Raw genomic sequence first — 18290 nt, forward strand, 5'->3', positions numbered from 1 at the left:
TCCAAGACTGAGGCAAGATGGTGCCAGGCTCCTGGCCCTGAGACACGCGTGGCGGCTGCCCTGGCAGCCCCTGGCCAGGGCCCAGTCCCCACCCCCACCCCCTGCCCCAGCCCCAGCCAGGCCAAGCCTCCCCGAAGCAGCTGCCACCTCGGCTCTCCTTTCCCTTACAGCAGGCAGAGGGGCCCTGCCAGGAGGGGAGGGGCTGTGATAGTGGGGCCGGGGGCTTGTCTGCAAGGGGCTGGGGAGATGTCCTGGGAGGGGTGGGGAGCTAGGTTGAAGCTGGAGGCCCCTTAGAGGGTGGTTCACACATGGGGGGTGGGGAGCAGGGGTAAGCTTCAGAGAGGACTTGGCTCTGGGCAGCCCCAGTCAGACACCTGGTCAGGAGCCTGTGGGCCCTGGTCCAGCCCCCTTGGTGTGTTGGGAGGGGGGCATGTGCTGCCTGGGCACTGGCCCAGGAGGACCCAGGCTTTGGAAACAGGCAGGCCAGAGCACAGCCTGCCTGGAGGGGGCTGGGAATGAAGCAGCAGAAAGAACTCGGGTTCAGGAGCCAGGCCCACTTCACCTCAGACCACAGGCTGCAACACACTTATGGAAGGACTATGGGCAAGTCATGCAGTAACCCTGAGCCTCAGTTTTCCCTTCTGTTAAATAGGGACAGAAAATTCCTAGTGCTCATACAGTGCTTACTACTGAATGGAAATCACTGTCATTGCCACTATTAATTGTATTAAGATAATTTTAAGACACGGGAGGCCCTACAACAAGGCTCTCGGTGCCACATTCCTGAGCCGTCACCCACATGGCTGTCCTTGGTTAGGCAGTCTGATTGGCTAGTGGTATATCAAAGGCTGTGTTAGAAGCCCCAGGGTCTGGTCTCCTGTCCTTTGGGGGCATGGTTGGTTTTAACTACACCCCTGCTTAAACTCCATGCTGTCTCCCCTTCCTATCAGATGGAGCCAGAACCTGCAGAAACCCCGTCTGCAGCAGTGGAGGTGGCCAATGGCGCCCAGCAGACCCGAATGGACAAGGCACCAGAGAGGCGAAGCCCAATGAGTGCAGAGGAGCTGATGGCCATTGAGGATGAGGGTGTCCTGGACAAGATGGTATGGCCTGATCTGGTGGATGGGGGATTGGCAGGCAGCTAGGCCAGCAGGCTCCAGGTGGGCAATGACAGGGGCTCTATCCGCAGCTGGACCAGACTACGGACTTTGAGGAGCGGAAGCTCATTCGGGCTGCGCTGCGTGAGCTTCGACAAAGGAAGAGAGGTAGAGCGCCTGTTGCCCCAACCCTAGATCCAGCTCCCCCCTCACTGGGGTCCGTTTGTGGATGCTCCAACTCAGTAACTGCCCTACCCAGTGTCTCCTTCTCTCCACCCGGCTCTTCCCTTCCCTCCTTCCCCCTGGATCCAGCTGCTCCCTTCCCTGGCTGCTTCTCTCCCACTAACGAGACCCAGAGCCAGTTTCTCTTCTCTTTCCTAGACCCGGTTACCCTCTCCCCCAACTACTCCTCCTTGGATCCAGTTGCTTCTCCAAGTACTGCCAAGGACTCCTTCCCTGAATCCAGATACTCCCTCTCCCAGCTGCTTCTCTCTCCCTGGGGTCCACAGATGGCCACCTTAGCCTCTGCCTCCTACCCACTTCCCCTTCCCTGGACCCAGCTATTCTTTCTTTCAGTTTCTCAATTCACTTGCTTCTCCAGACACTCTCAGTTCCTCCCTCTCTGGATCTAGCTGCTTCCTCCAGGGCCTGCTGATGCCACCCAGCCTCCACGCCCACCCACCTGTTTCTTCTTTAGGCCCAGTTACCCGCTTTGCCAGCTTCTCTCCCAGCTACCCTTTCCCTGGATCAAATTGCTTCTCAGATACCTCCAATTACTCCGTCCCTGGATCTAGACATATCTTGCTTCAGCTGCTCTTCTTCCCACCAAGACCCATTTGAAGGTCCACTCCACTACTGCCCTCACTCAGCTTCTTCTTCCCTGAACTCTGCTACTCCCTCCCTGGATCAAGATACTCCCTCTAGATTCAGATACTCATCCCCACAGAAACTCCCTTCTTGGATCCAAATATTCCTCCTCTGAGTTCAGCTATTCCATATCCTCTCCTTTCTGAGTCCACACCCCCATTCCCTGCCAAGTTATGGCTATCCCCTCACCCTCAGCTACTCCTAAAGAGGGTGCTTGTTCCCTGTGTCTTCAGTGTTGCTAACCAGTTCCCCTCCATCCCATCTTATGTGTCCCGTATGCCCGTGCATATGTGCTGTGTGGGTGATGGTGGCCCTTCTGGGCATGCATGGGGCATTCCCTGCCCAGACCAGCGGGACAAGGAACGGGAACGGCGGCTGCAAGAGGCACGGGCCCGGCCCGGGGAGGGCCGTGGCAACACAGCCACCAAGACCACCACGCGGCACAGCCAGCAGACAGCCGATGGCTCAGCTGTCAGCACTGTTACCAAGACCGAGCGGCTCGTCCACTCCAGTAAGGGGCTAAGCAGGCTCAGGGCTCAGGGTGGGAAAACGTCCACCTCACTGGCCCCATGCCTCTCACACTCTTCCTCTCGTCCCCTGCCCCTGCAGATGATGGCACACGGACGGCCCGCACCACCACGGTGGAGTCGAGTTTCGTGAGGCGCTCGGAGAGTAAGGCCGCCCAGCGTCTGCCTGTGCCTGCTTGCCTGCCTGTCCGCCTCCTCAGGCTCTTCCTCAAACTCTCTCTCCGAACCATTTTCATCTTTGTGTCTCTGTACAGCCATCACTTTCTCTTCTCTGCCTGCGACTACCACCATCCCTCCACCAGCCTCCTGCCCCATCTCCCACATCAAGCCCAGCACCTCACCCCATTCTCCCTCCTCTGTCTTGCAGATGGTGGTGGCAGCACCATGATGCAAACCAAGACCTTCTCCTCTTCATCATCCAAGAAGATGGGCAGGTGAGCACAGGAACCCACTCCCAGACCACAGAGGAGTCAGTGCCACAGGGGAGCTCACTGCACACCCATTCTACAGAGGGGCAGACCGAGGTGCTGGGAGGTGAGGGTGTATGGTCAGGGAGGGGCAGAGTGGGAGTCAGACCACTCCTACTCCCCTTGTGATTTCACCTAATCCTCAGCTGCACCATGGGGGAGGCCAGAGATTTGCTCAGGGTCTTAGAGGGGCCTCCCCACTACACTGAGCTGCGTGCTGGCCCTGCCACTTCCCAGTGTCTGCAGACCACATCCCATGTCACAGAGCACCCTTACACTTTAGCCCCATGAGGGTGGGGTGCACCCTATGTTACCGAGGATGTTGGGGCAGAATTCAGGATAGGAACCAGAGGGGTCCAGGGACTCTGAGTCAGAGACCTATGTTCAAGTTCTTGTGCTGCCCTCCATGCCCTCTGAAATTTGAGGCCCTGTTTCCTCATCTTTAGTGGAGCTGGTAAGGGTCCCTCCATCCTCTTATGAAATTTAAAATGACACATAAAAAAGGCTCAATAGACATGAGCTATTATTATCATGACTGTTACCACGTTGGTTGTCATTATTAGTTGATAGTGCCCAGAATATGAACTCACCAGTAACTTGACAATACAGCGAGCCTTCGCAGACAACTCCCCAGGGGCCAAGTCTGTTGAAAAGAGCTTGGCTCCCATCTTCTGGTCGTTTGAGCCTCAGTCTACTCCTCTATAAATTGGGTTTGATGAGGACACCTCCCTTGCTGGTCAAGATACCGCAAGAGTGTAGGGTCTGGAGCGCGACAAGACCCCTCGCTTGGTGAGGTGGGGTGGTGGCATAGGAGCGGCCCTCCTCGGCCCTAACAGTCATCTCCCCACCCCCTCAGTATCTTCGACCGGGAGGATGAGGCCAGCCCGCGGCCTGGCAGCCTAGCGGCGCTGGAGAAACGCCAGGCGGAGAAGAAGAAGGAGCTGATGAAGGCACAAAGCCTGCCCAAGACCTCGGCCTCTCAGGCCCGCAAGGCCATGATTGAAAAGCTGGAGAAGGAAGGCGCCGCGGGGTGAGCAGCAGAGAGTGGGGAGGGGCGGGGCCTAATGACTGCAAGGGGCGGGGTCTGGATAGTGGTGGGCAGGGGGGGCAGAAACGGGAAGAGCGAGGCTGGAGCTGTGGTGGGAGGAGCCTGAAGGTAAAGAAGGTGGGCCCAGCGGGTAGGCACCCCAATACTCCTGTGACCCTGCTCCTGACACCACCCCTGCAGCAGCCCTGGCGGACCCCGTGCAGCTGTGCAGCGCTCCACCAGCTTTGGGGTCCCCAACGCCAACAGTATCAAGCAGATGTTGCTGGACTGGTGCCGAGCCAAGACGCGTGGCTACGAGGTGAGCTCTAGGAGACCAGGTGGCCCAGTGGGCCACCCCTCCTCTCTGACCCTCGCTGCTCCCATCCCCTAATCCCAACTGCAGTCACCCTCACAGCCACCATGCCTGGCAGGGAAGATGGACATTCCTCTTCTGGGATGAAACAGGCTCAGAGAGGACACATAACATGCCCTTGGTTCCAGAATAAGTGATTAAGTGGCAGGGCCTAATGAGGGCCCTTGGATGGTGGGGATGGTTCAGGCCAGACCCCACCCTTGAAGTCCCCTCCTCATTGCTCTGTGGGGGGCATTGGGTAAATTTCGATACATAAGGGAAGGAGTGATGAGGGCATGACCATGGCCTTAACAAGGTGGTACTGGGCCTCTTTGTTGCTCTGTCCCCTAAGTAGCAGACATGGGAGTCAAGGAACTGCTTTGGAGGAGGTTCATGTTCCCACTGCTCACCGGCTGTGCAGCCTTGAGCAAGCCACAGGACCTCTCTGAGCCCTGTCGTGCTAGGTCTGGAATGCCACAGTACTGGAGGGTGAGGGGCATGGGGGAGCTGACAGTCCTCTCACTACCCATAGCATGTGGACATCCAGAACTTCTCCTCAAGCTGGAGTGATGGGATGGCCTTCTGCGCCCTGGTGCACAACTTCTTCCCTGAAGCCTTCGACTATGGGCAGCTCAGCCCACAGAACCGGCGCCAGAACTTCGAGGTGGCCTTCTCATCCGCTGAGTAAGTGTGGGCCCCAGCCCTGCTGGTGTCGGCTGGGTGTCTGGGGCTGGGCATCTGGGCCAGGCCCAGCTGCCCCAAGGCCCCCTGGAGCTGGCCAGCCACACTGTCATTCAGCGATTGAGACCCCCTTCCCCAGAAAGCCCCCGTCCTCTTCCACCCCACCCACCTGCTGCTGAGCGTGCCAGGTGCCCGCCGGAACGAAGGAGCCGGAGGCCCGCCTACCAGCCCGGGCCAAGGCCCACCAGGTGGCCCTGTCCATATCCCCTCCATCCCAATCCTCTGCCCCCTTCTCCCTCTCTCCCTCCCTTTCTCTGTCCTGCTCTCCTCCCACTATCACCAGAGCTTCCTGCTCCCACGGGATCCCGGCTGGAGATTCCAAAAGGAGGCTCCTGGCCCGGGCCCCGTGCCCGCCCAGCCTATATAGGTGTTGCCAGAGGCTTATATAGGACATCAGCAAGCCCTCCACTTTGGAATCGTTGCCCCGTCTGCTCACTTCACCCTCAGCACCCTCCTCCATCTGTCTTCCCTTCTCTACCTTTCTCTTTCTGGCTCCCCTAGAGTTTTCCTCTTTCTCCTCCCTCCACCTCCTCTCACGCCTCCCTCACCCCCACTCCCTGGGGCACAGCCCTCCTCTTCAACCTTGGCGTCAATGCCAACGCCATCGCCCCCACCCCGTGTTCCCTCCCGCTTGCCCCGAGAGTTCTCTGCACCTGTGACTGATCTGGCCCCCACCCCTGTCTGCATCGCACACCATTAGTGATGGGTAGTGAGCGGCACGTCCACGATGGGGAGGGGGCATGCGGGGGGCTGGCAGACTGCAGCACTGAGAACGTAACTGAACTCATGTCTCTGTGTGTGTGTGTATGTGTGTGTCTCTCTGTTCTCCTCCCCTCTCTCTTCTCTGCCTCTTCCCCACCTACCCTGCTCGGGCCCCATCCCCTGCCCCTTCCCGGCCCCCTACCCTCCCCAGGACCCATGCGGACTGCCCGCAGCTCCTGGACACAGAGGACATGGTGCGGCTTCGAGAGCCTGACTGGAAGTGCGTGTACACGTACATCCAGGAGTTCTACCGCTGTCTGGTCCAGAAGGGGCTGGTAAAAACCAAAAAGTCCTAACCCCTGCTCGGGGCCCCACGGTGAGGAATGCCTCCTTGCTCGCCTGCCCAGTTACGCCGGAATCTGCTCAGTGGGGCACAGAGAGAAGCTGGGGAGATGGCGGGGGAAAGAAAGGGGAACCTGAGAAGAGCCAGAAGGAGCCAGACATGGCCCTGTCTTCTGGTTATTCAGGACCTAGCAGGCAAGAGCATTCTCCTAAATGGGCAGTGATGACCCAGGTGAGCAGGACTGAGGTGGAGGAAGCCCAGGAGGCCAGGGGAACCCGAAGGAGGCACCTGGCCCTGTGGGCAGGTCCAGGACAGTGATCTGAAAAAAGTACAAACTAAGCTGGGATCTGAATGACCAATTCAGGCTAAAGGAGGGAGAGGGGGTACCCAGCAGAGGGACCAGCCTATGTACAGGGATGGGGTCGAGGGAGCTGGAGGCCATGGTACACCCAAGAGGGGAAGGAAGTTTATTTAGTCTGGGTGAAGAGGGAGGAAGGGGTCACAGTCAGGAGTCTGAACTTCCTTCTGAGGACAACAGGAGTCATAAAAGATTTCCAAACAGAGAAGGGATGTATGTGGTCTGGTGGCATTCTAGAACAATCCTGGGGTGAGGCCTGGATGAGGGAGGGAAATGGAGGGGACAGACTAGACAGCTAGAGAAGCTTAAGTGGAGAGATGGACTTCCTGATGGATCTATTGGGGAGGGAGAGAAAGGATCAGGGAAGAGTCTCCGGCCTCCAGTTTGCACACTGGGGAGTTGGTGGTGCCATGCTCCAAGTTGAGAGGCTCAGGAGCAAGGCCAGTTTAACAGGAAGATGCTTCTGGTGGGGATCCTGGATTCCCAAGCCAGCTGTGGCATTTCCTGTCCAGACGCTTGACTCCAGGGCCACAGTAGAGAATTCAGATCCTGAGCTAACTGCCCATTACAGACCAGGAGCCCAGAGAAGGAGAGAGTTGGGCTCAGAGAGTGCTAGCGGGTTTAGGTCAGAGCTGAGGCCAGAAACTGGATCTCTAGACCCCCCAGTTAGTGGCTCTTTTCCTTGCCCCATCACTTTCCCCACTCATTTTGTAGAGAGAAGAAAAGACAAAGGCCTGGAGGGAGAAGGGGGATTGCCTGAAGTACCTGAGTCAGGGGCAGAGCTAGCAGTGCATTCAGATGCCCCTCGGGGCCTGGAACCATTGTAGGGTGCAGCCCACATGTGCACACATACACTCAGAGAGGCCGTGCAGGTGAGGGGAGGATGGGCTTGGTGCTGTCTCCAGGTCATATATGGACTTAGGAACTGCTGCCCAGCAGGCCAGCCTGGAGGGAGAGGGGCCCAGCCCGGCCTCGATCCAGTTGGAAAGTGTGACTCAGCCGTACTGTTGCTCGAATAGCCTGGTGTTTGGCCTGTCACTGGGGCAGTTGGAGCCCTGAGCCGTGAGCCCCGGTGTAAACAATGGCTTTATAAGGTCTCCAGGGAAGACACCAGAGGTGGGAGGGAGCTCCATGTTGGGGGAGGCCGGGATCCCTGGGGAGATGGCCACAGCTGGAAGAAGCTACAGAGAGAGGCTGCCCCTTTGCCATAGTACAGCTGGTGAAACAAGCCCAAACTGGGGCCGAGATGACCCCAAGGGCACATAGCACATCAGCAAGAGAGTCAGGAACCTCTCACTCATCCTAGTTGCTTCCCAGGACTCAAATGAGGCAAAGAATGACTATACTGTTGCTGTAAAGATGGGGAAACTGAGTCACAAGGCAGGGCTTCTCTAGCTTCCACAGCTGGCCAGGAGTGGAGCCTTGACCTAAACAGCTCTCCTGCTTCCCAGGACTCCCTGAGAGAGTCCTGGTAAGCTGAGAGTAGGCCCTAGTCCTACCATGGTTTGACCTTGAAGGTTTGACCTTGGAGGCACAAGGTAGGAGGTAGTCCTGGGCCCTTGAGTATCTTGGAAACAGGAGCAATTCCTGCCCTTGTGCCTTCTCTGCCAAAGAAAACTTGGTTAACAGCATTGACTGTTTACTGTATGTCAGGCATGGCAGATGGGAGGGAGCAGGGTAGAAGAGGTCTTGCTCTGGGAGGGAGGGGAAATGAGGCTGGGGTCACCCTCCTGGCGCTGTCAGTTGCTTAGTAGCTGCAGCCCACTCACCCCAGAGTGAGGAGAGGGCTTCTGCAATATGGAAGAAGGGGCCCCAGGCAGTTGCCAACACCCAGAGCTGGGGTCTGGATGCCATCAGCCCAGCTTTTCACCTACTAAGCTGTGGAGCTCGAAACAGATGACTCCGCTGCTATGTGACTCAGTTTCCCTCTGTGGAAGGTGCATCTAGCACTCTGGAAGATGGATAGAAGGGTGGTCCCACCCCTGAGCATAACGTAGATGGTCCAGTCTGTATTGATTGGGACACTCATCTGCCTCCCCTGCCCTACCCAAGGGGGTAATAAGGGTTAAAGAATGGTCTCCCACACATACACAAACACCTCCCTGGATGGCAGGGTTGTCCTTTGAGACATACAGGAGTTCCCAGGCTGCTCTGCAGGAGGTGCCAGGCCAGGGAGCTGGCAGATAATCTGGGGCCCAGAGGGTCACTGGAGAGGAGGGTCCTAGATGCAGGGAAAGATTTGATCCCCTTTAGGTACAGTGGTCCAACTGAGAGGCTTGTGCCAGCTGGAGTGTGCCATTGAGGGTGAGGAGACGGCGCGCCCTCCAGAGAGGAGTGGGCGGGGTCAGGAGTCAGGACGTCCCCAGGGCTTGGGGTTGAGACCCCGACCCAGCACCGGGTCCGCTGGGATGGGGCAGGGCTCTCTTCCACTTCCACATACCTGGCCTGACTCCCCACAGGGGTGCCTCCAGGCTTGGGTGGGTGGGGCCTGGGGTTTCTGCCTTCCTGGAAGGCTTTTCCCCCATTCAGTTGATCAAGAGTCGAGTTTATGGAAGACCAGGAAGCTGCGGCATTGGAAAGACCTCCCGGTAGAGGGTAGCCGCAAGAGGCGGGGCCGACGCTGACAACGACCCCCGTGCCCCCTCCCCGCAGGATGCTTGTGGACTGCGTGCCCCTGGTGGAGGTGGAGGACATGATGATCATGGGCAAGAAGCCCGACCCCAAGTGCGTCTTCACCTATGTGCAGTCGCTCTACAACCACCTGCGGCGCCACGAGCTGCGCCTGCGCGGCAAGAATGTCTAGCTTCCCCGCCCGCACGGCCGCCCGCGGCAAGCTGCCCGCACCATCCAGGCACCATCCCCTCCCCTGTGCGCCTGCCCACCGCTGCCCTGTCTGTCGCGACACCTTCCCACGCATACACACGCAGCGTTTTGATAAATTATTGGTTTTCAAAGACTCTGACTCCTCTCTGCCTCCCTTGGGGGTTTGAATGGAGGGCAGCTGGGCAAGGTGTGCCCACGTCCCCACTCTGGCAGCCAGGCAGCTGGGGATGCGGGGTCTCCCAGGGGTATTCGAGGAGCTCCTATTGTTCACCCGCCCGCAGCAAAGAAGGAGTCGAGTTTCAGTTAAGGCGAAAGGGGATTTAGTGGAGCTGGGGAGGGAAGAAAGAAGGGTTAGGAGGAACCCTCAACTCCAACCCTGCTGGCTTGGGGACGGGGCGTCGACCCTCAGCGAGGGAGGTGCTCCCGGGACGCTGAGCGCTTCATTCTGTCCCCAGGGCTCAGGCAGGGGGGTGCCGCGCTCCCAGACCTACAGGTCACCGCGGTCAGGAGCGCCTTCCGCGGGCCTAGCGGGCGCCCGCAGGTATTCCGGGGGCACAGGCTCGTCGGGCGCCGCCTTGCGGTAGAAGCCGAGCTCCTGCACCAGCGCGTTGATCTCCTCGCGGGTCATGTCGCTGAGTGGAATTCGCTGCAGTGGAGGCGGGGCGGAGTCAGCGCGCAGGGTCCCGCCTCTCGCCCCGCCTCCCAGTCCGCCTCCCCAGGCCTCACCTCCAGTTCCTCGAAGCGTTGGCCCAGCAGCACGAGCTCTGGGTCGGCCCCCGGCAGGTGTTTCATTACCAGGTTGTGGCTGGAGATGGTGTTAAGGTGGGTAGTGGTGGAGTGGGCGGAGGCAGATGGGGTCTCCCGGGGCCTTGCTGATGTGAACAGCACTACCGCGTCTGCCCAGGGAGGGCAGGAATCCCCATTGACACTTGAGGAAATGGGGTTCAAAGAAATCAGAGGGTCTCCCTTCGGTTCCTGTATCTGTGACAGTCATCACTAGTCAATTTCTGTTGCCAACCCAAGACCACCTCAGAATTCTCTGGGCAGCCACTCAATTAACCCCATTTGTCAGGTGAAAACCATTTGTCATCCTGATCTGTGAAGTTAAGTGGAAGAACATTCTCCAGATCCCCTCCCCATCCTCCCTCCCCCAGCACAGTAGGCGGATACTAGAGTGGGATGTCCTGGGTGACGAAGGCCTTCACCTGGAGAGGAACCATAGCATCAGACCCCACCCCGCTCCTGGTACCATCAGGAAGCCCAGTGAGGTCACACAGCACTCAGGCAGTTCAGGAGAGCAGGCTCCTGATTCCCAGCCCAGGGATCCTCCCCTACCCAGTCATTGGGACCATGTTGCCCCTGCCCCAGGAGACTCAGAAGGGACAGAGCTGGGGACCCCTTCCTTCAAACTCACCTCTTTCAAACGATTCAGCTGTCATCCCCCACAGGTCTGGAGGGGGACAAAATGGGATCGGTCAAGAGTTCTTCATGTCTCCCCTCACCCTCACTGCACCCTCCTCCCCCAGCTGGGAGTTGAGTGGGGCTGTGGATTACTCCCTGGAAGAGCAGTTCCCAAGGTGTAGAGATGGGGATCCCTTGTGGGCAAAAGGGGGAACTCTGTACAGACCGGGATGCTGAGGCCTAGCAAAACCAGAGGAAAAGAGGAGCAAGGCCAGAGACCCGAAGGGCACTTACCAGCCTTGGGGCTATTGCCTGCACACCATACTGACTGTTGACTCACTCCCAACGCCCAAGACAAATGGTCACCCTACTCCTCTCAGGCAGTAGAGACCTGGACCTGCCCTTTGGCCTCTAGAACCTCAGGGTGGAGGCAGGCCAGAAGGAAACAGCTCAGAACTTCCCTAAGAGGCCCCATTAGAGACACCTACCATCTGGTCCCTACGTCACCCCATGCAGAGCTGACCCTCCCTGCCACCTTCAGCCTAACCCTACAGATCACCTGGTTGCCTCCCCAACAAGGGAGGGTGGGAGGGTGGGAGGGCCCCTCCCTGTACTCTCTAGGGGGGAGCTACCTCCTAGCAGGGGCCCAGACCCCAGGACCACCCATTCTAGTCCTCCCTCCTCCTCCCCTTCCTTTTTTCAGACAGAAAACTAAGGCCCAGAGAAGGTCTGTGAGGATCCAAGTCACACAAGGAAACAGGGACTTTGGCGGGGGCATTTCCTGGCAGGGAGTGTGGGGGAACTGATGCGGAACAAGTGTTGGTAGGGCAGTTACCAGCCCCCTTCCCTGGCTTTTGCCTGGTGAGGGGAGGCTCCAGAAGACCTTCCCTCCCCCAGGCAAAGGGAGAGAGACCAATCGGAACTAGGGTGGGGAGGAATTCCAGGAAAAAGAGGATTGATGGGGGGATGGGAAGTTGGGCTCCAGAGGGCAGATTTGGGAGTCACCGGCCGGAAGAAGTTAGAGGACAGGGCCAATGCGGAAGAAGTTAGGAGACAGGGCCAATGTGTCTGGAGCCCGCTGTCCGGCGGGGTGGGGAACTGGGAAGAGGTTCAGATTTCCAGATGGCAAGATTGGATGTCAGGCTTCCACAGTGGATGCTGGGGCGTTCTGAGGCTGAAGAGTGGGAGGGACAAGTCCCGGCGGACTGGAGGGAGTTGGAAGGGTCCTGAGGTCAGAACGGGTGGTGATCCCAAAGCTAAGGGGTCATAGGGTAGGGCGGCGGTTGTCCCTAGGCTGGGGGCCGGCGCACTCACCTCTACCCGGGCTCGGGCCAGGCCTTGTAGACGGTTCCAGTCGGGCCGGAAAGTGGTGGCGGCGGCCGCGAGTGCCGCGAGAAGCAGCAGCAAAAGCGGCGGAGGCAGCGGTAGGTGCATTGAAACCGGGCCGAAGATGATCCGCAAGCTGGAGGTGAACCGCCGGGCCACTGCGCCACGTCTGGACCCGAGGGCTGGCCCTGTCCCCGCTCGAGGTCCCGCCCCACTGGGGACCACGCCCCCAGCTCTCGGTCTCCGCCCCAGGGCCGGCGTGGGGGCCTCTCGCGCACTTTCGACGGGGTTTGGGCTCCTCTCTGGCCCTCAGCCCTTTACTTTCCCATCCTGAGAATGTCCACCCAGCCTGTGCTGACCGAGAGCGCTGACGCTCCGACAGGATGCTGCCAGACAGTTCCCCCTTACGCCGGCAGGTGGCGCAAGCGAGATGCGGACGGACACGGGAATTCCTGGGCCAGACGCTCGACTTGAAAACGGGGAAATTGAGGCTTAGAGAATCCTTGTTTGTGTTTTTTATTTCTCTGGACGAAATTCTGATGTGGGTTTCAATTCTCTGGAGCACATGTTGTGGCTATAGGAATATTACGTCGTACTCTGTAGGGGCTGGGAGGATAAAAGTGTTAATACACAACAGAAAGCTCTTTAGAACAGCACCTGGCGAGGTACCTTAAAAAGGGCCCCATGAACTCCGTTTTACAGGTTAGGAGACAGGCTCAGAAAGCTAAGGCGATTAAGCTGTGGATCTGGGGTTCGAACTCAAAATGTCCTTTTGCTGATCTCCCCAAACCAAAGATGCTACCTCCCCTCTTCTAGCCTAAGGCAGACAAAGCAAATCGATCTCAGTGCTCTTTCCCACTGAATCTAGACTGAGACACAGAATCCTCTTCAACAAGTCAAGCCTGCATTACGGCTTTATGGACCCTAACCAGTTTTGCCTTCCTGGGCCCCCTCTTCTATCAAAAAAATCATCATCATCATCATCATCAGATTTTACAACTGCTTTGATAAAAAGATGGATATAATCCAATCTGGGTTCATTATTATTTATTCATTTTTAGAATTATGGCTTTAAAATAAGTTAAAATTAAAACATTTTTGTGGACCCCTAAAAGTAGGATGGATCCTAGACACTGAGCCTAATATGTAAGTCAGGTGTGCATGGAGCCCTTTGTTCATAGCCTGCTACCTTCCATTTACTGACTTGATTGTAAAGATATAATAACAATAACAACAACAACACTAGTAATAATAGGCTTACAGCTGTTATTTAATATCCATTCTCTATAAGTACATGAGGACACAATAAATGTAATTGATTCTATCCAGATTATTGACATGATAGGCTATGTCTAGCATTCTATTTACTGCTGAGGAAGTGGGAATTCATCCAAGCTTTCTGAAAGGCAACTTGACACAACAAATCAAAACCCTAAAAATATTTCTTCTACCCAGTCATTCTGCTTCTCAGAATTTGACCCAAAGTAATATTCAGAGAGGAGACCAATTGTTTGGTCAAGACGTTTATCTAAACACTGTTTATCATGGTGAAAAACAAGAAACGACAGAAGCGTGTCACAGCCGGGGATGAGTAAAATAAATGATGGTACCTCCTTTGGATAGAAGACTATGCAATTTTTCTTAATGATGCAGCATACTGCTGTTGGGAGTTGTGATGCTCTGGGTTTCAAGTCACAGAAACTTCAAGTTAAACCAGCTTAAACAATAAAAGTAATCTGTTGGCTCAAATAACAAAATAATCCAGGTGGGGAGGGATTTAGGTGAGGTTTGATCTGGCTGATAAAGTCACCAAGACCTGATCTGTCTCCATTCTGCTTTCCATAGTATCAGCTTATCATGAGCCCAGTTACCTGTGTGGTGTCAAGATGGCTGCAGGACCACTACAGGCTTCTTCATTCATATCTAATCAGGGGAAATCAATCTCTCTCTTTCTCTCTCTCTCCTTCTCTCTCTCCCTCTCTCTCTCTCCTTTTTAACTTCTCAAGCTTTCTTTCCCAAAAGTCCTCAGCAAAAGTCTCCTTGTATCTCACTAGTCCATCCATGATCCAACCAGTGGCCAGGGGAATGGAAAATGCTCCCTGGCTTAACCAGTTGGGACCCATTCCTGAAGGCTGTCAAGAATACCGACTGCAGTGGAGGCTGTGGCAGCCAATCAATTTTATCAAATATGTATGTATAAATATACATGCCTAGACCAAAAGGCAAAAATCTAGACAGAAACAAGCCACTAAGTCAAAATGGTCAACTCTTGGTAAATGAAATTATAGGTGAATTTATTTTCTCCTTTACAATATTTTTCTGCGTTTTCTATAATAAATAGATATTACTGAAACACAAACAGTAAAGTCTGTTTATAAAAATAATGGGACATAGGCCATAGGTTTCCTCTACACCCAGCAAGAGTCTCAGAGTGGCTGAAGCCAGAGGCCTCATGGAGCCCATGGTTTTTCTGCTGACAGAACCAAACCTCAGCGCCCCACAGGCCCACGTTCACTGTTCACTGGACAGACGCCAGCAAACCACTCTCATTGCATTAACCTGGACGCTGTGGCCTGGAGGGGCCACAGTCTGGGCTGCTGAGGGTTGACAAGCTGGCTAGTGAAACTGAAGGCAGAGACATTGGCCATGACAGTACCAGGAACAATTTGGCATCAGCGACCAAGGGAGGCTCAGGACCTCCCAGAACAGATCTCTGCTCATAATCCACGCCCTTATGTGGCAGTTTATAATCTAGGCCGGCAGCCATACTTATGTGGGGCTGGATTTGGGGCTTAGTCTGTGAAGAGCCAAGCTCAGACTGGATTGGGGTCAGTCCCTAGCCTATGGCCAGGTTTAGAACTGGTGCTGGGGCTGGAGTCAGGTCTCAGTCAGTTATTGGGCTTGGGCCTCAGTCGGTGACCAGGATCAAGGCTCAGTCTGTGACTGCACTCAGGGCTCAGTCTTTGACCGGATTCACTGCACAGTCTGAGGTCAGGGGTTTGTGTGTAACCAGAGTTGTGTGACCCAGGGTCAGAGCTCAGTTTGAGGTCAGGGTTCAGTCAATGATTAGGCTCAGGGCTCAGTCTGGAACCAGGTTCAGTTAATGACTAGACTTGGACCTCAGTCTAGACCTGGGGTTGAGGCTCAGTCTAAAATCAAGGGTTAGTCCGAACTAGGGTTAGAGTTGAGTCTGTGACTATGATCAGGGCCCAATCTGGGTCAAGAATTGAGGTCTCAAGTTGGAATCAGGCTTGGTCAGGCTTGGATCTGGTTCAGTATTTGACTAGAGTCAGAGCCCAATCTTGAGCTGGGGTGGAGGCTTAGCCTCAGCATGGGATCAGGGCTCAAGTTGGATCTAGGATCAAGGCTAGGGTTTAGTCTGTCTCTGTGCTCTCTTCTGAGCTCCAATAAAGAAATTTCTGGGGCACGGGAGCCAAGGGCAGGTCAGCATACGAGAAGGGAGAGCCCCCAGACTAGCTTATGTCCCTGCAGTGAACCTCTCCTTGCCTGCTAAAGCCGGTTGTCCTAGAGCCTTCTAACCTACATGGCTCTGCTGCCCGAGATCCCCTCGCACCAGCGTAAAAATAGCCACTCACTTCAGAGCAGCTGACAGCGGGTGCTGGGCTGCCTGGGAGGAGGGGGAGCCAAGGAGAGGGAGGAGGGATGCTTGAGCTCAGCCCCAGCTGTGTGACCTTGGGGAAGTCACTCCTCCTCCTTAAGTCCATTCCTGAGGGGCAGAATGGGAGGTGAGGATGACGCCTGCCCCAGGGGATGAGAACAAGGGGACAGTGATACAACATGAGGCACTTGGTACCAATAAGGAGCCCTGGAGTGAAGCCTGGGGAGGAGAAATGCTCCTCCAGGCCCTGTATGCGTTCTCCTCCAGGAAGCCCTCCCTGATACTTACCTCTTCCACCTTCCCACAATACCCTGTGGCGCCCTCTGCATCTCGAAACATTTCTCAACTAGTGGCCACAGTGTGGCCACCCTCACAGTAAGCCTGGGTCAGATGACCAGGGAGCCAAACGGAGGACAGATCTTATGTACCATTACCATCCTCAGGTGCCCCTGGGAGGTGGGTCAAGGAAGAGGAAGAGGAAAGAGGAAAGAGGAAGAAGAAAATCTCTCTCCTTTCCCTGCTTAAGGTGGATTTACTCTGAGCAAAAGGGCCATGAGGCCATGGGTACAGATTTTGCATCATTTGGCAGCCAGACCCTTTCACACTCCACAGCTTTGCACCTGCTGCCCGCTCTGCTTCCCAGGACACTTCTTCTCTTCTCAGTTTGGCAATGCAGACTCTCCTTCAAAGAATGAGTTCAACGGGAACCTCTGTATCCACCATCTCCCCAGGAACCCCATGCTCTGAGCCCTACTGGCTGGGTAACCCCTAGGCCTCAGTTTTCTCCTCTGTCAAATGGGGATCTTATTACCAACCTCACTAGGTTACTATGGAGAGAGATTGCGATAATCCATCAACCACTTCCTTTCCTATCCCTGACCCACACAGCTTGGGGGGGTAGAACTAAGCGTTTCCAGGAGGGGGCTGGACAAGATGTACTCTCTGCCTCAGTACAGCTCCCACCCCGAGGAGAGAGGGAAGCGAGGGAGCCAGGAGGTGTCTCCGGAGACAGCCGTCTCCAGGGGGGCGGTTCTCCCTGGCAGCTGCCCCCAGCCTGCCGCCCTGAGCCCCAGAGCCTGTTATCAGCTTCCTTAGTCATCACACCAGGAGCTCAAATATAGCTCTTTCCCTGTTCCCTTCTCAGCTGGGGTCCGCCCTCCGCCCCCTTCCCCTGGCAAGGGCATGTCTGGGTCTCAGAGCCCCTTTTCCTTCCCGCCAGGAATGCAACTCTGCTGGGCCTCAGTTTCAGCATCCACCAAATGGGCTGGCTGGAATAGATGATGGTGGTGGTGGTGGTGGTGGTCACTCCAGGGCAGCTGCCCTTACTGAGAACTTGCTTGCTCCAGGCTTTGTCCTAAATACTTGATATGTATTATCTTGTCGAATCCTCCCAGCAACCTTAGGAGATATCTATTGTTTTTATCTCCCTCCACAGACCAGGAATCTGACTGACCTCCAGGTAAATCAGTGGCAGAGCCAGAAACAAAGTCCCCTGCAGGATCTGAGCTCAGGAAGGGGAGATGTGGAGATCTTGGCTGTCCTGCCAGGGCAGAGGAGCCCTCAGCACACTTATTTGCATGACATTTGCCTGGTTTCCAAAGGGCCTTGATGCCCCTGTCTCAGCCCCCATGGCTGAGCCCTAGGACTGGCTCCAGGCACCTGGATCTTCCTCCACCACCTCCGTGACTGCAACAGAAGACAGGTACTCCTGGGGGCCTGTTTTCTCATCTGTAAGAGGAGTCAGAGGGCTGGGCAGGGTAAGTTCAAAACTTCTTTCCCTCTTTGGCAGCCTGAGCACCACCACCATGTCCACTCTGACCTCCTCCCTCCCCGCCACCCCCATCTTCACCTCCAACTCCACCACCCCATCTTCTTCCTGCCTCTTCTGCCCCATCTCTTGTCCACTTTTACTATCAGCCTCATCACATTACCACCGTCCCTTCATTCTGCCACCTCCACCATCACCATCCTTTGTTTTCACCTCCACTGTTGCCATCACCATTACCTCTACTACCTCTTCTGTCACCATTCTCCATCCCATCACTGTCACCTTCACTTTGTCAGCACCATCACCTCACAGCCTACAGCATCACTGTCAGTCCTCCATTTCCATCATCATAATTATGTACATTATCATCTCCATCAGTACAATGACCACTGTCATTACCTCCCCCATCACCAATGTCATCACCTCTGCATCACCACCCAAAAAATCCTTTCCACCCCAGGGCCCTGATATAGCCTGGGTCTCTGCCCCTGAAATTTCCAGCCTCACAGAGATGCTGGCCCAGAAACACAGGCTAGACCCAGAGACAATCAAGCAGAAGTGGGAAGTCCATTCAGGAGAGGGGAATGAGGCATCTGTCCACATGACTTTCATGTAGGGGACCACAGAGATCCACAGGGATACAGAGGTGACCAGCAGGGAGCCCTGGGCACATAACTCTGAACATTTTCTGCCTAAACTGAGTGAGATCACTCTTCTCTAAGCAATCTAGCCATTCTGGAAGAATCAGGATTTCAGGGACTGCTTAGCAGATAAGAGTGAGAATGGGGAAAGGGCAGAAGCAGAGGGCCCCCAGCCATCTCTGGCCAAATCTGGACCTTGTCACTCATTCACTCTTCCTATTTGTTCATTCA

The 18290-nt window shown here is 55.7% G+C and overlaps 2 protein-coding genes across 13 annotated transcripts in view; one reads left to right on the top strand and one right to left on the bottom strand.

Moving 5' to 3' along the window:
* The window catches only part of SMTN (smoothelin), a 22213-nt gene extending 12776 nt beyond the window's left edge, over window positions 1-9437 (top strand). For 4 of the 12 annotated variants that reach the window (XM_010951343.3, XM_045513956.2, XM_045513959.2 and 1 more), the window contains 9 exons: window positions 951-1103; window positions 1190-1265; window positions 2311-2475; window positions 2574-2636; window positions 2859-2925; window positions 3815-3988; window positions 4187-4304; window positions 4870-5021; window positions 9134-9437. In XM_010951343.3, the coding sequence (XP_010949645.2) occupies window positions 951-1103; window positions 1190-1265; window positions 2311-2475; window positions 2574-2636; window positions 2859-2925; window positions 3815-3988; window positions 4187-4304; window positions 4870-5021; window positions 9134-9284 (1119 nt within the window). In that variant the 3' untranslated portion in view covers window positions 9285-9437. The other 8 variants (XM_045513958.2, XM_010951345.3, XM_045513954.2 and 5 more) reach the window with 5 other exon arrangements.
* A 170-nt stretch (window positions 9438-9607) lies between these two features.
* Window positions 9608-12396, bottom strand: SELENOM (selenoprotein M). Its single transcript, XM_010951342.3, has 5 exons — window positions 12020-12396; window positions 10719-10754; window positions 10475-10509; window positions 10031-10109; window positions 9608-9950 (listed from the first exon to the last, which is right to left on the bottom strand). The coding sequence occupies exons 1-5, from the start codon at window positions 12137-12139 to the stop codon at window positions 9792-9794; spliced, it is 429 nt and encodes a 142-aa protein (XP_010949644.2). The 5' UTR covers window positions 12140-12396; the 3' UTR covers window positions 9608-9791.
* Between the last annotated feature and the right edge of the window lie 5894 nt (window positions 12397-18290).

This window comes from Camelus bactrianus, chromosome 32 (genome assembly GCF_048773025.1).
Source record: "Camelus bactrianus isolate YW-2024 breed Bactrian camel chromosome 32, ASM4877302v1, whole genome shotgun sequence".
NCBI classification, from domain to species: domain Eukaryota; kingdom Metazoa; phylum Chordata; class Mammalia; order Artiodactyla; family Camelidae; genus Camelus; species Camelus bactrianus.